This window comes from Artibeus jamaicensis, unplaced genomic scaffold (genome assembly GCF_021234435.1).
Source record: "Artibeus jamaicensis isolate MK-2021 breed Jamaican fruit bat unplaced genomic scaffold, CSHL_Jam_final contig_786, whole genome shotgun sequence".
In the NCBI taxonomy this organism is placed as follows: Eukaryota; Metazoa; Chordata; class Mammalia; order Chiroptera; family Phyllostomidae; genus Artibeus; species Artibeus jamaicensis.
In genome coordinates, this window is record NW_026521971.1 from 1836485 (window position 1) to 1856939 (window position 20455).

The following is a 20455-nucleotide window of genomic DNA, read 5'->3' on the forward strand; positions in this document are numbered from 1 at the left end:
CAGTTTGTTCACGTGGTCACAGTGTCGTTATTAGCAGTGCTCCTTTAATGAAAGGCCAGTGATGCTTCTCACCTTGAGTCTGGATCCAGTGCGATGATCCTGATCGCCTCTAGAAGTCCGGATGACTCGCTGGCTCTAGAAATATGGTGTTTTCTTAGCTGAGGATGTGTGCAACCTTTGTCGGGTTTCGAAGAGGGAATTATTCAAATTCCACTCCTTTAATCATTTGTGAAGAACCCCTTGCCATGGGCCCAGCCTCAGCGTCCGCAGAGAGGAGGGCAGAGAGCGTGCCGAGGCCACGTGGACTGGGCAGATAGCACACTCTCCACAGGCTGCGGCGGGAGGGGCCTCTGCAGGGGAAGGAGCAAGTGAGTTCTCTGTGAAGGAGGTCATTTGTGTAGAGGACACAGACAGCTTCGGGACAGTGGTGCTGGAACCTGGAGCGATTAGAGGGATTTGGGACAGAAGCTGCAACCTCCTGCTGCCGGTTGGTCCTCAGGACACAGGATTTGGGGGCTCAGCAAAGCCTATCATTCGCATGGTCTATGTCCCCCAGAATCCGTGTTCCTTCTGGTGACCCTCCCGATACCTGAAACTCAGTGTATGGCTCTGCTTGGGCCAGAGACACACCAAAGACTAAACAGGCCCCACAAAACCGAGGGCGCTGCCAGAGGCCAGCACATCCGTTTAGGGGGACGGAAAGGACCGTCTGAGGGAGAAGGCAGAGAACCGTGGTGAAGCCGGGAAGCCCAGCTGGTGGATTGGCAGCCAGGTGGGGTAGGTGCTGAGTGTGGAGTCCCTCAGGTTCCGCTGGGCATCGGTGTTGAGACCGGCCTTTCCAGTGGCACAGGGTGCCTCCCCAGTGAGGGTGGATGAGGACAACCCACCCTAAGCCCCCTGCAGGCAAGTCCTGCCCTGCTGCCTGTGCTGAGCAGTGGGAGGGCCGGCGGGCTGTGGGGGGCAGGGGTGGGGGGGGGAGTAAGATCACAGAAGATCAGTCAGAGCCCAGGTGTTCCAGCCAGGCAGGGTGCTGGGTGCAGCAGGCACCCCATCAGCCTGGGGCAGAGCTGCTATAGGGTGCCCTGGAAGCCTCCCTGGCTGTAGTTTTACTCCACTGTGTTCTGGGGGAAGCTGCTGACCCCGTGTCCTGATAGGGGACCCTTTGTGTTGGGCTCTCGGGTCTGAACCTTCTTTAGAAAATCACTAAAACCACCCTCCTGCTGGACCAGCTGGGCTCCCGCATCAGCGCCCGGAGGGGCGATGGGCCCAGCGTCAGGGACGGCTGAGGCTGGATGAATCCCTGCAGCGGCACAGCAGCGCCCTCTGGCGTTTGGGTGCCGACGCAGTGAGTTCCTGGTTCTGACTAAATTTAGGATCCCACACCAGGGGTCTGGGCGGCCAGGTTCTGTCCAGGCCTTGACTTTGCCCTCTGGCTCTTGGGCAGAGCTGGCAAGACTGTACAGCGAGGACCCCAAGGTTTCAGGGTCTCCACAGTCATTCAGGAAGCTGGCTTACCCCTTTCGCTAAGTGGTGCCGAAGTGGGTCCACTCTTGCTCTGCTTTTCGACAAGACTGCCAGAGTCCTGGGAGACCAGGAGAGGGACGGAGGGAGCAGTGCTGCCCACAGGGACAGAGAGTGGCAGAACCTGGAAGTGGGGCCACCTGAGGGCTGCTGGGTTAGGAGGGAATGACACTCAGGACCAAGGACACTGACCCTCCCTGCACTCCAGCTGCTGGCACAATCTCCTGCGGTTTCCCAGAAATAAGGCCTTCAACCTGCCCATGGGCTTCTGGGTAAAACACCAGCAACATCCCTCATAACTAGCTGCTTGCATTTATTTCACACACTGAACTGCCTCCGGTCTTGACTGACTCGTTAAGTTAGCAGTTCCCTGGGGCTCCTGACATCAGCCTCCGCTGCGGCATTGGCGCCAGCGTGCCGGGCTGTTTAAAGCTCCGCTTCCCCTGCTGTCCCTTCCTTTTGATCAGGATTCTGGGATTGCATCCTCCCTTATGACCTGGGCTACCAGGACACTCAGGCAAAATTCAAATTGAACTACCTTCATTATGTAGCCTTTATCAGCTACATATTTTTTTTTATGTTTTCAAACTGAGATATAATTTTCACATCATAATACTCACTCTTTTAAAGGTTAAAATTTGGTGGTTATTGGCATATTCACAAAGTTGCACAGCTGCCAACTCTTGTTTAACTCCAGAATGTTTTCCTCACTTCCAAAAGACACCCGGGCCCTTCAGTGGGCCCTCCCCAGTCCCCTCGTTCCCTGGCCCTCGAAACCACTAACGTACTTTCTGTCTCTGTGGGTTTGTCTGTCCTGGAAACTCCTTATCAATGGAATCACACAAGATGAGGCCTCTGTGACTGACTTCCTCCAATGAACGTTTTCAAGGTCTGTCCATGATGTAGCTCGAACCAACTTCCCGTTGCATGTACATACCACAGCTTGTGCATCCATTCAGCAGAGGGTGAACATTCAGGTTGTTTACTCACCCTGTGGAATGGATTCAGTGGCCCTGACCAGGGGGGCACCCAGATTCCGTTGGTGGTGACAGGCAGTGGGCCAACAGGACTTGCACCTTTGGCTTAGATGTCAGAGTTTTACTCCCCAGAGACTCTCAGAGGCCCGACCAGACTAAGATCAACTGGCCTTTGCCCTGGGAGTAAAAGCCTGGCGGGTAGAAGAGGCCAGGACCAGAGCCCCAGCCAGCACAGCCTGAGCCCCGCCCCCTGCACCCGCCGCATGGCCAGCCAACCACGAGGGAAGCTTGCAGCAGCTTCAGGCCGGCGAAGGCCCTCAGGAACTGCGCTCCTCTCTCAGTGTTCCTCAGGCTGGTGGGTCTCCCGCTGGTTCAAAGAGTAGCCCAGGCAAAAAAAAATGCAAGTCCTCACACCTGGAAAGGGGATACATACAGCCTCACCCATCTCCCACGTGTGTCTCCACTAGAACCTCAGTTGAAAGACTGCTTGATGGGGCCGAGGCTTTGCCTCCAGATGATTTTTTTCTAGACATTACCCATAGGTCAAACATGTCAGACGTCACTCCTGGCTGCCCCATTTATTATGTGTGAATTTAGGCAATTCGTTCCAGCTCTTTAAGTCTCGGCTGATTACATATAAAATAGAAGCAATATTCTTCTATAATTGTTGTGAAGTTTTAAACACATAATACAGGTAAACCCTTGGTCTGGGACCTGGCACACAGTGCCTACTCAAAAAAAAAATGCTAGCTATGAAGATGACGATGATGATGATGATGATGGTGCTGGTGGAGGAAGGTGATTATCCAAAGTCCAAGAGCAGGAAGGCGTGCTAACCAGAACGATTCAGGTTCGTGCCATCCCTGCTGCTCCACACGCGGAGGAGAGAGCCAGACTTACGACGCTTCTGTCCCCAGTGATTACTCAGCAAAGTGAGAACAACACTGTTTGGGCCAGGACCTGCCCTGAGGGAGGGAGATTATCCAGGAGCCCAGCTGCAAACTGCTCTCCCTTATCAGGGTGACCAGGCCAGGAGGGAGCTCCCTGGGCCTCACGATTCTGCAAGGTTCTCACTCTGTCCCGTGAGCTTTCTGTTTTCCACAACCCAGTCCCCTGCCACTTCTCTTCTGAGTCTCTGTTTAGAAATACGGCACCCCCCATTCAACCCCAAATCACGGCTGCCACAGGCAAAGAGTCTAGAAACCACAGCAGGGGCAGGCTTCCTGTGGACAGATAGGAAGGCCATTAACGGGGTAAGAAAAATCTGGAAATAACATTCACCGTCCGCAAAGAGGCCAGGCCTGATCCTTGGAAATGAGCTTAGAGGCTGAGATGCCCTGGGGTGGTTGGTCTTGTGTCCTCAGTCTGGGATGGGAGGGGCACTCAGGACTGGCCGCTTGGGTCAGTCTGGTTTCAGAAATGGCTGTTGCAGAGGGAGCCACTGAGGCCCATGGCTCAGTCGGGCTGAGTGACGAAGAGGGGGTTGGGGTAGGTAGGCAGTGAGCATGGGGGACCAGCCAAAGTGGTCATTTTACTGCTTCTCTGGAATGAGCCCTTTATTCCTTAGCCTGTACCAGGGCGTGTAAACATGATCGAGAAAATCTCTCTTGAGCCCTGGCTGGTGTAGCTCAGTGGACTGAGCGCAGGCCTGCGAACCAAAGAATCGAGGTTCGATTTCCAGTCAGGGCACATGCCTGGGTTGTGGGCCAGTTCCCAGCATGGAATGCATGAGAGGAAACCATACACTGATATTTCTCTCCTTCTCTCTTTCCCTTCCCCTCTAAAAATAAATAAATAAAATCTTAAAAAAAAAGAAAAAGAAAATTTCTCTTGAAAGCCAATCTGAATGGTGTTTGAATGGTCCACTTTGTATTTCCTGGGCTCCTTTTCTGTCATGGTGGCAAGACCTCAAACAAAAGGCAGAGTGGTTGCCATAGCCCAGGTCTCCGCCCCGGGACCACGAGTGGACTCTGTGGAAAGGGCCCGGAGCTCTATAACAACAGAAGGAGCCTGTTCTTGGATTCTGAGGGGTGGGCACGTCTCTGGAACCGTGCTGAGCCAGCCGTTGTGGTGCCGAGCAGCTCGGGACCCACAGCCACCTGTGTGTCCTTCCCCCAAACAGGGCCCCGCACACTGAGCAGTCTTGGGCCATTGTGGTGTCTGGGAACGCTCTGTGGAGTTCCCCGGGTGTGTGGCCAGCTCCAGGGCTGCCACCAGCAGGCCAGCAGAACAGTGCCTTCTTTTCTCGGTCTGAATGGCTGAGGTCTGCCTGGGGCAGATCCCTGGGCATGATGTGGCTCCAGGGCCATCCGGCCCCTGGACGCTGGGGCCTGCTCTGTGCACCGACAGAGCAGCTGGGTCCCAGGGCTCCAAGAGCGTCCTAGCCTCACCCAGCAACTGTGACCGCTCCACGGTTTCCCCACAGGCCAGGGTCCGTGTCTGTCCTGCAGAGAATTATGGGAAAGGCTAATGCACTGTGACCCCATGGAGCCCCTCAGAGGAGCCCCCACTGTCTCCTGGAACACCTCTCTGCCCCCCCACCCTGGGGCTCAGGTTTTGGAAATGTGGCATTGCTCAAAGAGGTTGCCTCTTGGGGCTGGGCTGCTGTTTCTATGACATAAAATGATCTTTAAAGAAAAAAAACCTATAGCTCCTTTTAAATCTCATGAAAACTTACCTTCCATAAGGTGTTAAGTCTCGAGTCCCTTCCCACCTTCCTCCACCCTGACCACACCTGCCCTGGGCCATGAGGCAAACATTTCCCCTTCCTGAGTGACTACAGTTGGAACTCTGCCAGGTAGTGATGTAAAAAGCCAACATTAAAGTCAGTGAAAATGCTAATGTTCCTCCCTTGTTTCGAACAGGCACAGAAATTCTTGGCAAGTCAGTGCATATCACATTCTCCACATTAGGAGTGTGCACATTTTTTGCACTTGGCTCCATGCTGTTGCCACTGTTTGCTTACTTCATCAGAGACTGGCGGACGCTGCTGCTGGCGCTGACCGTGCCCGGGGTACTGTGTGTCCCAGACAGACCCCCGCTGCAGGCCAGCGCAGCCTGGGGCCCGGAGCCTGGGGCTGACCGAGTGCCGGCTCCCTGGTGCTGGCTGAGGCCAGCCTGCATGCTGGGGTTGAATTCTCCACCGTCCCACAAAGCACCTTTCTTGGGAGACCCAGAGCCCCGCTCGCCCCAGACTCTCCCCACTCCTGTCTGCTGTTGGTGGTTGTTTTCATTTGTGGAGACGGTCCTGTGGAGTTTCGTTGTTTTGAATTCCATTCCCCTGCTCTTTTGACACTTTCCTCTCTCTAGGAAATCTCTTTCTCCTTTATGGACTCAACTAACCTAGTTCCCGTCCTCAGGCATCTGAGGGGTGCCCATTTATCTGCTTGGTCTGGAAGGGCGAGAGAATTCCCTTTGTTTAATGAGTTGTTCCAGAAATGTTTTCTCCTGCCTCGCCCCTCCAACCCGATTTAGGCATCGGTGTGGGAACCCCCAAAACCGCTGACACAGCCCTGGTTCCACGCACTGTGGTAGATTTTGAGTGACAGAGCAGATTAAGAAAAGGGCAATGAGGTCTCATCTATGCCTTCTTTTTGGGGATTCCCCATTTCTTTGGTTTTTCACATTTAAGCAAGAAGAAAGGGATTTCTTCCATCACTGGTTCTGGCTTGTCTGGCTTGTGCTCTCTCTCATTCTTTTTGGTTTGCTTTCATCATACCAAAGTCAAATCTCCCAGCAGGGACTGGTTTTTCTGAACTGTTTGGTCTCTACCCACTTACACACCACAGTGAACATCTCTTTGATCATTGTTTGGAACTCACAGATCCACACTCATGGTGGCCCTGTCCTTTCGACGCACTGCCTGGGAAGTGGCCTAAATGGTTCTTGTCTTGCTGTGAGTGTTAGACAGCCACAGAGGCTGACAGGTAGCACATCTTGGCCTTGCTGGAGCTGATGGCTGAGGTTGGACCCACTCCAAGCTACTGTCCTTTAACGACCTCTAAGACAGCTATGGTTTACCGTCTATTTTTGGCACGGGAATGTGGGAGGGGAGGGAGCCTTTTTTTCCCCTTACTTCCCTGGAATTTGAGAGACAGTGTGTTAAAGATTAGCTACAATGCAGATTCAGAGGTTTCCTCTGGGACCAGGTCCGAGGGTCAGGGAAGCTTCTGGTGAAGGAGGGCATGGCATATCGACACAGCCCCGCCTCCGAGGGAAGCAGGGGCCCCAGATCTACAAGATCAGGGAGCTTTCTGGAATGAGAGTCACCATCATCCTCCTCATTGTCATCGTCATCGTCACACCCTCCCCACAACCTCCTCGCTGACCGAATCTAGTATTAAACAGTGTTGGTGGCCCAAGAGGCTCTGAAGACACAAGATAAGCTTATTCGTAGGTTATTTTCTGCCTCTTCAGATGAATGATTTTAGTCCTTGATGTTCCCTGGCTCTCGTTGTCCTTTTGGCATAAGAGCCGAGTACTTTACAAATATGTTCTAATCAAACATATAATAGTATAATTCTATCAGAGAGAGAGGAAGAATGAAAATAGAAGGGTTCTAAACGACTGGAAGAGATTAGTTGGGATTTTAATTTGTGGGCCTTGGCTCTTTGCCTTGGGACCAGCTAGCACAACAAGGATGAACTCTGATGGGTGAGCCCCTGAGTTTGCAGCCGAGAAGGCCCATCCCGAGGAGCCGCTGACTCTTGCCCGAGGGACAGTTCTTTCTCCGCTGCACACGGCTGGGCTGTGGACACAGTGTCCCGGGCCAGCACCGCCCAGAGAGAGGCCACCTGGGGCCCGCAGCCTGGGGCCAGCACCACGCTGTCCCGGAAAGGTTAAAACAACAGTCTTATCATTTTCTTCTAAGAACAAAATCACTTCATTCAGAACATCTCAACCCTACGGGCCAGCCTTCCCAAAGCGATGCTCCTCCGTCCCCTGGGCTGGGATGACGGGGGCAGTGCCTGGGCTGCCGGGCTCCCCGCCGTTTGCTCATGTGGGACACAGGCTCCCCAGCAACACCCTGCCCTGTTCCCTCAGGCTTAACACTACAGAGAGCCTGTCACGGGCAGCCCCATTTGGTGCTCCACTGCCTTTCACACCATCGGCTAGACTCGATTCTCCATGAACTGAAACACTCTACACCTAAGCCTACAGCTGGCCTGAGTCGGTGGGCTGAAAACAGGAGGGGACCTACACAGAGTCACTGCAGGAGGCTTGGAATGTTTTACACCGCAAGTTCCCTCTAGAGGGGAAGCCCTTCCTGGCAGTGAGAAGGTCTCAAGCACAAGTGGAGTACGGAGTACATGTCCGGGGTGGGGAAGGAGCCGACAAATGCAACGCGGGGAGAGTCTTGTGATATCGAGCTGCGGACGCCAGCAGGCCCCTGACGCGGTGATGGCCCTCATGGCCCGCAGTGAGGAAGGCAGGACGTTGCCAAGAACAGCCTGGCTGGGGAAGGGTACTGCCTGGAAGTAGAAGCGCACAGGACACACACAGAGACTGTGTAGTGAGACCTCTCATCCCACACTGTGATGGTAGCCACAAGCCACATGCTGCTTTTAAAATTAAAATTAAATAAAATTGGAAATTTGTTTCCTCAGTCGCCCTCATCACACTAGCTCAAAGCCACACGTGGTCAGTGGCTACTGTCCTGGACCGACCAGCCCTGACTACAGAAGGTCAGTGATCTCCCGTCATCGCAGCCGCCTCAGGGGCCCAGTGAGGGCAGGTCTGGACCAGCGCAGACCAGGCTCAGTTTTCCACCACGGTGCAAGCAGGCTGGGCCGGGGAGCCCAGGCGTGGCCACTGGGCGAGTCGTGGTTCGCTCTGAGGGCCCTCCTACCAAGGCTCCGGAGGGGCCCGTTTAATCATAGGGAGCTTCCGAGTCTGCTACGTGGAACTTGCTTTCTACGATCACTAAGTATTGAGAAATAGGTTAAAAAAACATGAGCTGGCAGAAGAATGGCTAAGCGATTCTAAGACACAAAAATTAGGAAATAATTTAAAAATCTAAATAAATATGTTCATGACAGAAAGAAATAGAAATAGAAAAAAGAGAAAAATGAGCAAAGAGGAGAAGTCAACTGTGTTTGGCCATCAGTTAAAATGCAGAATGATTGTATAATTTTAAAAATTAACTTTCTAGACATTTACTTAAAAAAAAATTGGGTGTCTCCCCTAAACTGGTCTGGGCGCTCACTGGCCTGGGAATCTGCTGCCACTCACGAGAACAGGCCACAGGCCGGTGTCCCTGCACCCTCCTGTTCCTCGGACCACAGCAGAAGCCGTCCTGTCCACAGTAAACTGGAGAGCATCTCCGGCTGGGGCACCCGGAAGTCTCCTCGGGATGGACACGTGGAAGACATTGGGCTGTGCTTCTCCCACGAGCCACCCTTGGCCGTGAGGTCTGGGCCGGCCCTCTCCAGCTGCCGTGGCTGAGCCGCACACACCTTGGATGGTGGCCCTCGCGGTCTGGTCTGCGCCCGGCTTCCAGCGCAGCTGATGATCTGTCTTGGGATTTGATCAGAACTTTGAAACTCGAAGGTGCTTTTATTTATTCTTATAATCAACAGAAATCATACGAGGCCTCACTCCCTTGATTTTCTTTAAAAAGACACACTAGAATTTTACAAGATAGAAATTCTTTCAGGGGTCAACTTATAGTTAATAGTCGAAAACCCTGCCATGGCGGAAAATTATAAACCGCTAACAATGAATTCTAGGTTTATTCCTGAATCTCCCAGTGGCTGATATCCCAGAGGAGATTCGGAGAGGCGGAAGCGATCATCCAAAAAGCTGCAAAAATGAATAGCACGGCTGGGCCGGGGGTGATTTTTAATCCCGCGGAGGTAAGTAAGCATTGCAGACGTTCCCCTCTGAGGTCAGCTGCACATTCCCGATTTTACGGCATTTAAACTTAGCTCAACATGCTTCGCCCACCGCGTACCAGGCTTTGTCCACGAACGGTGACTGAATTCTGAGATAAACCCACCTCAAAGGGCTGTGTGAACTAAGTGTGACGATATGTGTAAACTGCTTAGCAGAGAGCAAATATTAACTACATGTCAGTTCTCTTCCCTTCTGTAAATTCATTTCCAACTTTTAAAAAATATTTTATTTATTTATTTTCAGAGAGAGGGGAAGGGAAGGAGAAAGCGTGGGAGAGAAACATCATTGTGTTGTTGCCTCTCATGTGTCCCCCACTGGGGACCTGGCCAGCAACCCAGGCAAGTGCCCTGACTGGGAATCGAACCTCGATCCTTTGCTTCACAGGCCCACGCTCAATCCACTGAGCTACACCAGCCAGGGCATTTCCAACTTTTTATTGGTATCACTCCATACTATTATGGTCGCAGCTCTGTACTGGTGATTTTTGAAGGTCCCGATTTCACTGAGAAATGTGTTTCAGGGACATTCCACCACGCACTCCCAGTGAGCCCTGGCTCTTACCAAAGCCTGTGGAAGAAGCTGTGTGTCTTCTGTCTCGCTGTGTTGCATCTAGAGCTTTAAGGCGGGAGGACTCGCCCTGCAGGCAGGAGGCCTCAAGGAAAAGCTGATACACTGTGGAAGCAGCGGCCCTTTCTGACAGTCAGAGAGGGCTCACAGTGTTCTCGGCCATGTCCTTCACTGGCCCCCAAAGAAAAGCAACAGTAGACACAGTTCCTGTGTTTAAGGAGAGTGGAATGTCACTGAGAGCGTCCAGAGGATTAGACGAAAGATACACGGTGACATGAGGGAGGAAATACTAAGTAGCCAAGGAGTGGACACTGTGACAGAAGAGAGAGAGAAAGCTGAGCGACTCAGGGCTGAAGAGGCAGGCCCGAACCAGGGAGAGGATGGGGCAGGCTATTCCTGGCTAAGAGAAGGGCAGGGGCTGCTCAGGACATGAGGACGGTGGCCACAGCGACAGTATGCAGGTCCGCAGGGCTCTGTGGAGGGTGGTGGGCATGGCCACACTCCACCCCAAGGCTTCCTCCATTTCTGGCCTCCAGGGCCTTTGACAGAAGCAGATACTCTGGCAGTGGCTGGAGGATTAATTACAGTGGCCATGAACCCGAGATCTCAGAGGGCTGCCAGGACAAACATCACTTCATCCTTCGCTCTTCAGACCAAGAATTCTAATTTTGCATCCATTCTCAACTTTAGTCAGTTTAACTGGATGCAAAAATTACATCAGGAGTGTCTAACACTTCTGCATCTCAGGGCTGTGCTGGATATTTCCTGGGATTTATTGGCTATGCAGTCACATTCCCGTCTTTGAGGAACGTACAGTCTAGGCGCAGAGGTCGGAACTACGTGGATAAACGCAGCAATGAAGCATGTGAGGGAGCGAGTCATAGATACATGAGAATGAGGTCCAGCGTTCAAACGCGTGCTCCAACAGCACCTTTCTCCTACCACGAGGCACGCTGCACCTGAACCGCGCCACAGCGAGGACGGGGGCTTGTGCTTTCCCAAGGCCGGTCATCTCCCCTGCTCATCTCCCAGGTGGGGTCCTCTTTCGAAGGACCTGCAGGGCCGGGGGTCAGCAAATGCAGCCTGCACAAGGTGCTGATGGAGAGAGATCCTTCCAGGTGCCAGGCGCTAGTTTCATGTTCATGCTACCTGTGGGCCCATTTCTCAGGAGAGGAAACTGAGGTACAGAGAGGCAAAGGAATTTGCCCAGGCTCACACAGCTAGAAGTCTCGCCAGGTCTCTCTTGTGCATGCACTTACCTGGGCTTTCTTACCTGATGGAAGGGGCAGTGCGTTAACTTGGCCAGGAAAGAACCTAAAGTGGTATCCTGGCCGACGATCCCAAGCTTCTCTGGCTCCCTTTCTGAAGCACCTTCTACCTGCTTGCGGGGCCTGGTCCAAATGCTGGCTCCACACGGCCAAGCATAAGCCCTGGATACAAGACTGTTCTTGTCCTGAGGTTTCCAAACATGGCTGCTTATCACAATCACACAAGGGGATTAAAATAAACACCCCCAGGCCTCTGGGCCCCAGGAAAGAGTCTGGTAAAGCAGGTTTGGGGGGACCTGGCAATCTGCATTTTCACAAGGGCCCTGTGAGAGCCCCAAGTGTTAGCACAGGCCTGACCCGCGGGCCCCCTCTGTGCATGGCATCGCTCCCCATGCCCTGCAGCTTCCCTCCAGCTAAGCAGGGACTTGGCTTTGCTGTCATCACAGAGCGCAGCACGCCTCAAACAGTGTAGAAAAAACGAGGTAATAGGCCTGTCTGAGTCTTCCCGAAAGAAGGGCGCTGCTATCTGGGGACCACCCGCTGCAGAGGCAAGGCCGGCGGCCTCACTGCTTTCCTCACGGAGCCTTCTCTCCAGCCCCATCGCACGCACATGGGCCCCTGGGGCCACGAAGTCCTTACACTTCATCCCAAGGAGATTCCCCACCTCAGAGCCTGTGGTGCTTTTAGTTTCGATGTGCATGAGCTTGGTTAGCTAGGTTCCTCACACAGGGCCAGTTAACAGGTAAATTAGGAGTAAAGGAGGGAAGTCCACTGACAGCAGTAAGAAACGGCCACTCCCCACTGCCAGCCAGCACCTTCGTCTCCATGGCGCGGGGACAATGTCAGCAGTTAGAAGGCGCTGGGCGTGTCTGTAGCTCAAGTACTATGCTAAGCTTTATGCACATGATTTCATTTGATCTTCTCCCAATTATTTTAGAGAAGTAAATGGGGGCTCGGAGAGGACAACTAGTAACTTTACCACAGTCCCAGAGTTAACCCAAATCTGTCCTGATACGGAGACGTCAGCAAGAAAGGTGTAGAAAGCAGAGAGGGCCCTCACGGCGGTTTGGGTCTGTATGGCAGTGCACCAGGCACGGCCCATGGTGATTCCAGTGCTGGGAGCTCAGGGTGGTTTGGGACTGGAGCTCAGGGTGATTCAGGACCCAGAGCAAGGAGCGGGAGTCAGAGCAAGGCTGCATTAACAGGCCTTCTAGAAAGGGACAGCGGGGCCATTGTTATATATTTAAAAGGTTTCTGTCTGAAGTGGGCCACAGACATTTTAAAGTATTAGAAGAAAGCATCATATATGTAGATGGCCTTCCCCTCGAATTCCAGACTTCTAAGCATATTCAAGGTGAAGTGAGAGTTACACATGTTAAGTTTTTTTCTACATTGTCGGTGCCAAAGACACTTCCTCAATACCTCTTAATCTCCTGGTTATTTGCATTATTTTATCTCCAGGAGCTAAAACCCCTGAAGCAACAACAGAAAGCCTTCATTCTGGACCCTGTTCAAGACTGGGAACATTGCCACCATAACCATCATGTCTTTGCTGCTGCGGTAAGTCATTGGTGACCTGGCAGGGTGGCACGCGGCACGTAAGGTTCGACCAATTTGCTTTAAGTCAAAGGAACATCAGGGCGAGGCCTGGGTCTGCCTAAGACAAATAAAAGTTATACAATTTTAAGTTAATTGGAGATGGCTCGATTCAATTCATGGGGCTGGACATTGAAAAAGAAAAGTCACAGGGAAAAATATTTAAGTTTGCAGTAAGCCCACCAGGAAAGGGTCCCTCCCCTCCTAAAGTTACTGGGATTAAGACCGACTAAGGATGTGCCCTGACCAACGGATGGCTCCGTTCGTGGGAACCACCAAGGTCAGTGCACACCAAGGATGTGCACCCAAGGGTTTTCAGGTTTGATGCCCCGTCCGGGCACATACAGCAGTCAACCGATCTGTGTTTCTCTCTCTCATAGATGATATTCCCTCTCTCTCTTTCTCACACCCTTCCTCCTTCTCCAGTCCTCAGATGAGGAGGAAAAAAAAAAAGACTAATGCTGTCCCTGGTGCCTGAGGCGGATATGCTAATTCAGGTCCAGCTTCCTGAAGCTTTGCTGGCTATGGAGAGTGAGGTTAGAATAACCTGAACCCCTGCGGCCTGTATTTGAGTTTTGACAAGCTTTTCATTCTTCCCAATTGCAAACTAACAAGACATTGAAATGGTGAACTGACGTCTACACTGAGCTCAATAATGGATCTGCCGAGAAATGAGGAAGAAGAAAAAAGGAAGCGCCTACCCGTGACCGCAGCAGCACAGGTGGCCATCAGAACTAGCAGGTTCCGGCGCAGCTCGTCTGTTTATGGGATCGTCCTGCTCTGCAGGTCGAGGAAAGCAGTGACAGAGCTTATGACTAAGTTAAGCAAGTGTGTCTGGGCCCCTGGCTTCCCTCCTGTTCTCACCTGTCAGCACAGTCGCTGGGGCTTTGTCGGAGCCGCTCTCACCACCAAATGTGAAAATCACTGCGATTCCTAGAGCAATGCAGTCTAATTTTTGGCTGCGTTTTGGATTAGCCGCTGTGCTCCCCAACCAAGTTAAGTATGTATAAAAATATCCAACGGTGTCCTGGAAAGATTTTTCAGATATCCTCTGCTTTTCACGGAAATAATAAGCAAATTCTGCACAGGGGAGTCTGCCGAGGGCAGTAATTTTCCCACAGACAAGCTTTTGTGGGGCTGTCAGCTGTGATGACAGGTCGTGTGTTGTGCACTTTGTGATACTCAGAAGCATCACGAGACTGTCACTCTTTCCCTAAAGTGAGTGTTGGTAGGTCCGTTGGGATTTACAGTAAGTGGATCGCACAGTATTCCCTCCTTCTCTTCTTCCTCCTCCTCCTCTTCTCCTTCTCCTTCCTGTCTTCTGATAAGAGTGAAGTCTGGATTTTAGGTTCACTGACATAACTGACATACATTCTTTCTTCAAATACCGCCTCGCAGGCAACGAGGGGGTCACAGGGTTCTGGAAAGAGTGAAGTGTAAGACTAACTGGACCGGGATGGGTATTGTTGCGCACTGGTGTGGCTGGACCCCCACTGTCCAGTGGAAGGTTCTGCAGCTTTACCTGTGTGGTGCACAGGCTTTACCTGTGTTGTCCACTATAGTGGCCACTAGCCTACTCAGCAGCTGGAGTGTGGCTAGTGCACCAGAGGAACTGACTCTTTGATTTTTATTTAATGTTATTTAAATAAAAGTAAATACATTTATTTGCTTTTAAACAGCCATGAGTAGTTAGTGGCTCCTTATAGGAAAATAGAACCTAGACCACTTCTTGGCCATTAGGAAGGTTTAGAGTAATTCGGGCCATTCTCTTGTCGTTCTGTTTTCTGTTCTGTCTTTTAGGATGCTGACCTCAGTGGGTTACTTCGCTCTGTCTCTCACCTCTCCTAGTTTACACACGGAGATGCCTGAACTGCTTCCTCTCTGCCTTGATGGAGGTCCCAGGGTCCATCGCAGCCTGGCTGCTGCTGCGAACCCTGCCCAGGCGTTGCATCATAGCTGGAGTGCTCCTCCTCATTCAGTTGGTACCTGCAGGTGAGAAGTTAACCAATGTTAACAACCTGATGGAAAAGATCTACACCTTGGCTTAGGCTAATTACTGGTCACCGTTCCCTACTCATGTAGCCTCTACGTCACATACCATTGCTAAGTCCATTGGACAAGTGATTGCTAACTATGGGATTTCCGGTGTTCACACAAACACCCCTCCAACGGATGAGTCAGCCCTGGAGACTTGGAAATCATGCCTGCAAAGGAAAACTCACGCTCCCAGGCGCCCCCGTCACAGAGACATTCACCTAAACCCTCAAACCTCTTTCCTGAAGTCACAACCCTAACTCCCAGTTTCTTGATACCTTCAAACCTTTTCTTGAGGTGTATACTTACTTGAGTGTTAGAGTTGGTAGCACACGCCAGCTCCCATATAGATTCAGTGATTTGGGGGGTCTGTAATATTTCAGTTAAAGAGCACACAAAGGGACGGGCTTCCCTCTTCCCTGTGTGTAACTTTCTCATATTATTAAAACATTAAGGCAACAGGTGTTGACACACAGCATTATACACAGAAGTATGTATTTCTTAATAATGATAAACAGGATAGAAAGGATTGGTCCTTCTCTTTGACAGTGAAACTGAACTATATTAACATGCTGACAATTTACTGTGAAAGACCTGTAACAAATAAAAGCAGACACAGGTCTCTGAATGCATACGTTTTCTAGAATAACAGTAGAGTGAGGAGCAAAGTGACCCCTCACTCTCCATCTTTGTCCATGTCAGTGATTAAGACATTGGCAGAGAGCGTGTTATTTGGGGAATAGCTTTACATTTGAAAAAGACCAAAACCAAAACAAAAAAACAAGCTCATTCAAGCAAAAAGGAAAATAAAAGCAACTAAGTTGAGATCGCACCACTTCTAAAAGCGTTTCTGTTTGCACAGGGTCTCTTTTCCAGATTACAACTTCTTCTCTGTCAGCCTGGCGATGTTAGGGAAGTCCGGGTCACCTCCGGCTTCTCCATGCTGTGGGTCTTCACCGCCAAGCTCTACCCAACACTGGTCAGAACCATGGCCGTGGGGTCACACCCATGGCGTCCAGGGTGGGCAGCTTCATCGCTCCCTACTTTGTGTACCTGGGTGAGAGGCATCTTAGCCACGTGTTCTTTTTTTAAAATCTAAAAGTAATATATTTTCACGGTGAAAAATTCAGAGAGCATAGAAAGTACTGGGGAAAGTACTCTCTTCTCTCTCAGAGATATATATATATCCTGATATATATCAGAAAAAATTACATCTATATTATTTCACAACTTTTTAAACTTAACATAGTATCAGACTATCTTTATTGGTATATATAGTTCTCATACCTTCTTTCTAGTTAGTGCCTAGTCTTCCACTGTATGTATATACATGATTTAGTTAACTAGGCTCAATGAGTGGACATTGAGGCAATGTCCAGGGTTCTGTTATTACAAAAAATACTACCATTGCCCTGGCTGGTGTAGCTCAGTGGATTGAGCGTGGGCCTACAAAGTAGACGATCGCGGTTCCATTCCCAGTCAGGGCACATGCCTGGGTTGCAGGCCAGTTCCCAACGGCGGACACACAGGAAGCAACCACACATTGATATTTCTCTCCCTCTCTCCTTCCCTTCCCCTCTAAAGATAAATAAATAAAATCTTTAAAAAAATACTACCATGAACATTTTCCTATGCCCCTGCACCCTTTGTCCGTTTGATTGGGTATACTTGGATTCATAGATTGCTGGAGCAATTTTAAAATGTGAGGGATACTGCCGAGTTAGCCTCTGGATACGGAGCCAATTCACAACCCGACTGTCAATACAGGAGACGTGGCTGTGTCTCTCTATCTTCACCAGCAGTGGGGGTCATCCAGTTTTTTAATCATTGATCATCTGTTATATGAAAAGTGGGTAGTGTTGTTTCACTTCCGTTTCTTAATTATAATGAGATTGAACATCTTTTATATATTTATTGACATTCTATTTATTTCTCAGTGACCTGACTGTTTGCATCTTTTGCCTGTCTTTCTCATGGGTTTTTTTCCAACTTTTTGTCTTTGATTCGTGAGAGGTCTTTGTAATTGGGGAGAAAAAAGTAGCCCTTTGTATATACACGGTACACATTTTTCCTAGTTGCCCTGGTAGCTTAGCCAGTTAGAGCGGCTTCCAATTCACCAACATTGTATGATCAGTCCCCGGTCAGGGCGCACACAGAGTCAACCAACGGATGCTTGGACGAGTGCCGCAACAAATTGATGTTTCCCTCTCTCCCATTCTCTCTCTCTCCCCGCTCCTCTCCCTCTCTTAAAAAATAAATGAAAAATGAACATTTTTCCTAGTTTATCATTTACATTTTGACTTTATGATTTTTTTCCAATGCAGGAAATTTTACTTTTTATATCATCAAATTTACCAAGCTGAAATAACACCCCAGAAGATACCTTAGGGGGATGTCCAGCGGGTGCACTACCTGGCTCTCCAAGCCTAATCCTCCTCATGAAGGACCCTACTGATGAGAGACGTATGCACACCTCCTTATTGTTCCTGGGCATCCAGTGGTTACCTACTAGTGCAAACACACACACACACACACACACACACACACATCCCCAAAGAACACACAAATTCTCAGAAAAGGTATACGCAATCCTCAGAGAAACATTTTCCTGCCTTAAACACCCTCTGCACAGCCGCCCTGAACAAGACCCAAGGAAACGCATTATTGTGTGGAGTGGAGTCATTTCCCCTTTGTTCTTCCCTGTGCTTCCACATTGTGCTCCTCCTATAGGCTCACAGTGGACCACCGGTACATAGAAAACGGAGGAGTCTGAGACGAAGCTTCCGATTTCACAGTCGCTACTCCTGTTAGTGGCACAGAGGCCTCAGAAAAGTTTCAAGATCCATGCTTTTTGTCAAATAAAATGTGGGGGTGTGTTGTTGCTCTGTAATCTCTGTATGCAGATGGGCAGCCAAACAGGGGTCTGTTGTTCTGCTGAGTGGCCCCAGCAGCGTTGGAGGGGTTCTTCCAGTTCTTCTAGTTCCATAGAAAACCAAGGCTTACAAATATGCTGCAAAAACCCCCAAAGCACTGCTTTCGTAGTGTCTGACATTTATGGATTTGAATTGGGTGGAACATATCATTTAGACTGTTCTTTATAGAGTCTCATGACTCTATAAAGAGTCATGACTTTCCACCACATTCTACTGGTTGGGACTAAAGCAAAGGTCACACCAGTCATGCTCGCCCGTACCTGTCCCTGCAACATCGCAGTCAACCTCTTTCCCCTTGATGTTTTTCCAGTCCCCTCCCTCCAGTTTCCTCCTCCTTCAGAGGTGAAATTTGCTAGGCAAAGATTTTTATCAAAGTAACATCTGTCACACATGGTTAAATAGTAGCCTAGAGAATACCAGTTGACAGGAAAGACCTTCTGATCAAGCAAAATCAAGTAGGTGAATCACGATGGAAATGCTGGGGCAGTGCCATCTGCCAAAAACGAATGGTGTGACTTGCTTACTTTTTAACTCCTGAAAATGTTCCTGTTCAGAACTGCTGTCAAACGCTGCTTGCCACCTCTACACAGTGATTCTCAAGAAGGCCTGGAGAGTCCCTGCGTCTAAGCCACGTCCCGCGCCTTACAGGAGCCTTCCACAGACTTCGCCCTACATCCTCGTGGGCAGCCTGACCATCCTGATCGGAACCATCACTCTGTTTTTCCCTGAAAGTTTCAGAGTAACTCTACTAGAGACCTTAGAGGACATGCAGAAAGTGAAATGGTGCGTGGGACTTGAAAAAATGATATCAAACTTCCTCAGAAAGAACAAGCATGCGAGAGCGGCTAGGAGGTTCCTTAAAAGGAAGAGTAATAAGTGGAGAGTAGCTCTTTCGTAAAATGAAGCGTATTATTGAACAGTGGTGGTGAAAACAGTGTGCTAGTGGTGTAGGAATACAAATCACTGGGCTAGAGTTTAGAATTAAACCCAAGAAACTATGAGAATTCAGCACGTGATGACAAGTAGCCATTCCAAAGCAGTGGGGGTGAGTTACATTATTCTGTGCCAGGTGTGAGAACACTCAACTAGCCATTGTGGATCACTAAAAACTTGAGTCTTACTTCAAAACACATCCATATAAATTCCAGAAAGATTAAGATCTAAAAAACAAAATCATAAACATCATAAAAGAAAGCATAAAGATTTTTATAACTTGGAGGAAGCCTTTCTGTTATAAAAAGCAAAAAGCCATAAAGGGAAAGATTGATATATCTGATTATGTGATTTTAGACATTGTTGGCACAGCAAAAAAAGAAGCCATAAATAAAGACAAAGGTCAACGAGCCAGGAGGAAAATATTTGCAACATGCAATATGAAGTCAGGGCTGCTGTGGCTGGTGTAGCTCAGTGGATTGAGCGCAGGCCTGTGAAGCAAAGGGTCGCGGTTTGATTCCCAGTCAGGGCACATGCCTGGATTGCAAGCCAGTTCCCAGTGGGGGATGCACAAGAGGCAACCATACATATTTCTCTCCCTCTCTCCTTCCCTTCCCCTCTAAAGATAAATAAATAAAATCTTAAAAAAATAAAATAAAATAAAGAACTCAGGGCTACTTGCACCTAATAAACATAAAGCTCTTAGTGATTAGTAGGAAAATAAGACAACCAGTAGGAAAGTTAGCAAAGGTCATGAACAAGCAGTTTACAGAAAAAGACATTTCAGTGGCAGATGTAATACCTCAGTATCATTGGTTTTGGCCTATGAGATTGTGTGGTTTTTTTCCTCCTGATACCAACCAGTTCTGGCACCAACAGGCCTATAATTTAATTCATTTCTGACACTAACTACCTGGAGTTTGCACCAGATTCCACAGGTCTGAGGGTTTAGTCCCCCAAGACTGCCTTCACCTCGGATTCCTGCCCCACGTATCCGGTGCCCAAGCCATCCGCACTCCTGTCCAGCTTGGCTGCAGAGTTGGCGCTTCCACAAACCCCTTCCTGGGCCAAGTTCAGTAATTCGCTAGAAGGACTCACAAAATTCAGGAAAACACTTACCGTACCATCACTGGTTTATCATAAAGGATACAAATGAAGAGCCAGTTGGAGAGGTGCAAGGGGTGAGGCTCAGAAGGGTCCGGAGAGCAGCAGCTTCTGTCCCGTGGCGTTGAGGGGTGGTCCCGGCCCCACACCTGGGTGCATTCGCCTACTCAGAGGCTCTCCAAACCCCAGGGTTTAGTGGGTTTTATGGAGATATCATCACATGGACACTGGCAGGGCCAATTATTAGTCTAATCCCCAGCCCTCTATTCCCCCATGGAGGTTGGGAGACGGGCTGAAAGTTCCAGGCTTCCAATCAATCAAGGCTTGGTTTCGAGGGCAACCAGCTGCCATCTTGAACTTATGTAGGGGAGCCCATCCAAGAGTTACTTTGTGTGCCCAAAAAACAAGACGCCCCTATTACCCTTATCTCCCAGGAAATTACAGATTTATGAGCTCTATATTGGGAGTGGGGACAAAAAGCAAATATCTTTCTATGGCACCACAGATTGAAAAGGATTTAAAAGATAGGTGGTATGGTAGGAGAAATTGAGGTTCTACAGTGAAACTGCCTGGCTTCCAATCCTACACCTGCATAAATGTGGGGAAATTTAACTTTGGGCAAACTGAA

The 20455-nt window shown here is 49.8% G+C and overlaps 1 protein-coding gene across 1 annotated transcript in view; it reads left to right on the forward strand.

The window, feature by feature from the left end:
* LOC119037703 (solute carrier family 22 member 4) overlaps positions 1–20337 on the forward strand; it is a 40522-nt gene extending 20185 nt beyond the window's left edge. The window contains 12 exon segments of the mRNA XM_053672759.1: positions 5363–5583; positions 9248–9352; positions 12692–12733; positions 12735–12787; positions 14624–14683; positions 14685–14815; positions 15734–15778; positions 15781–15849; positions 15852–15914; positions 18439–18453; positions 18456–18573; positions 20262–20337. Of these exon segments, the coding sequence (XP_053528734.1) occupies positions 5363–5583; positions 9248–9352; positions 12692–12733; positions 12735–12787; positions 14624–14683; positions 14685–14815; positions 15734–15778; positions 15781–15849; positions 15852–15914; positions 18439–18453; positions 18456–18573; positions 20262–20337 (998 nt within the window).
* Positions 20338–20455: the final 118 nt, after the last annotated feature.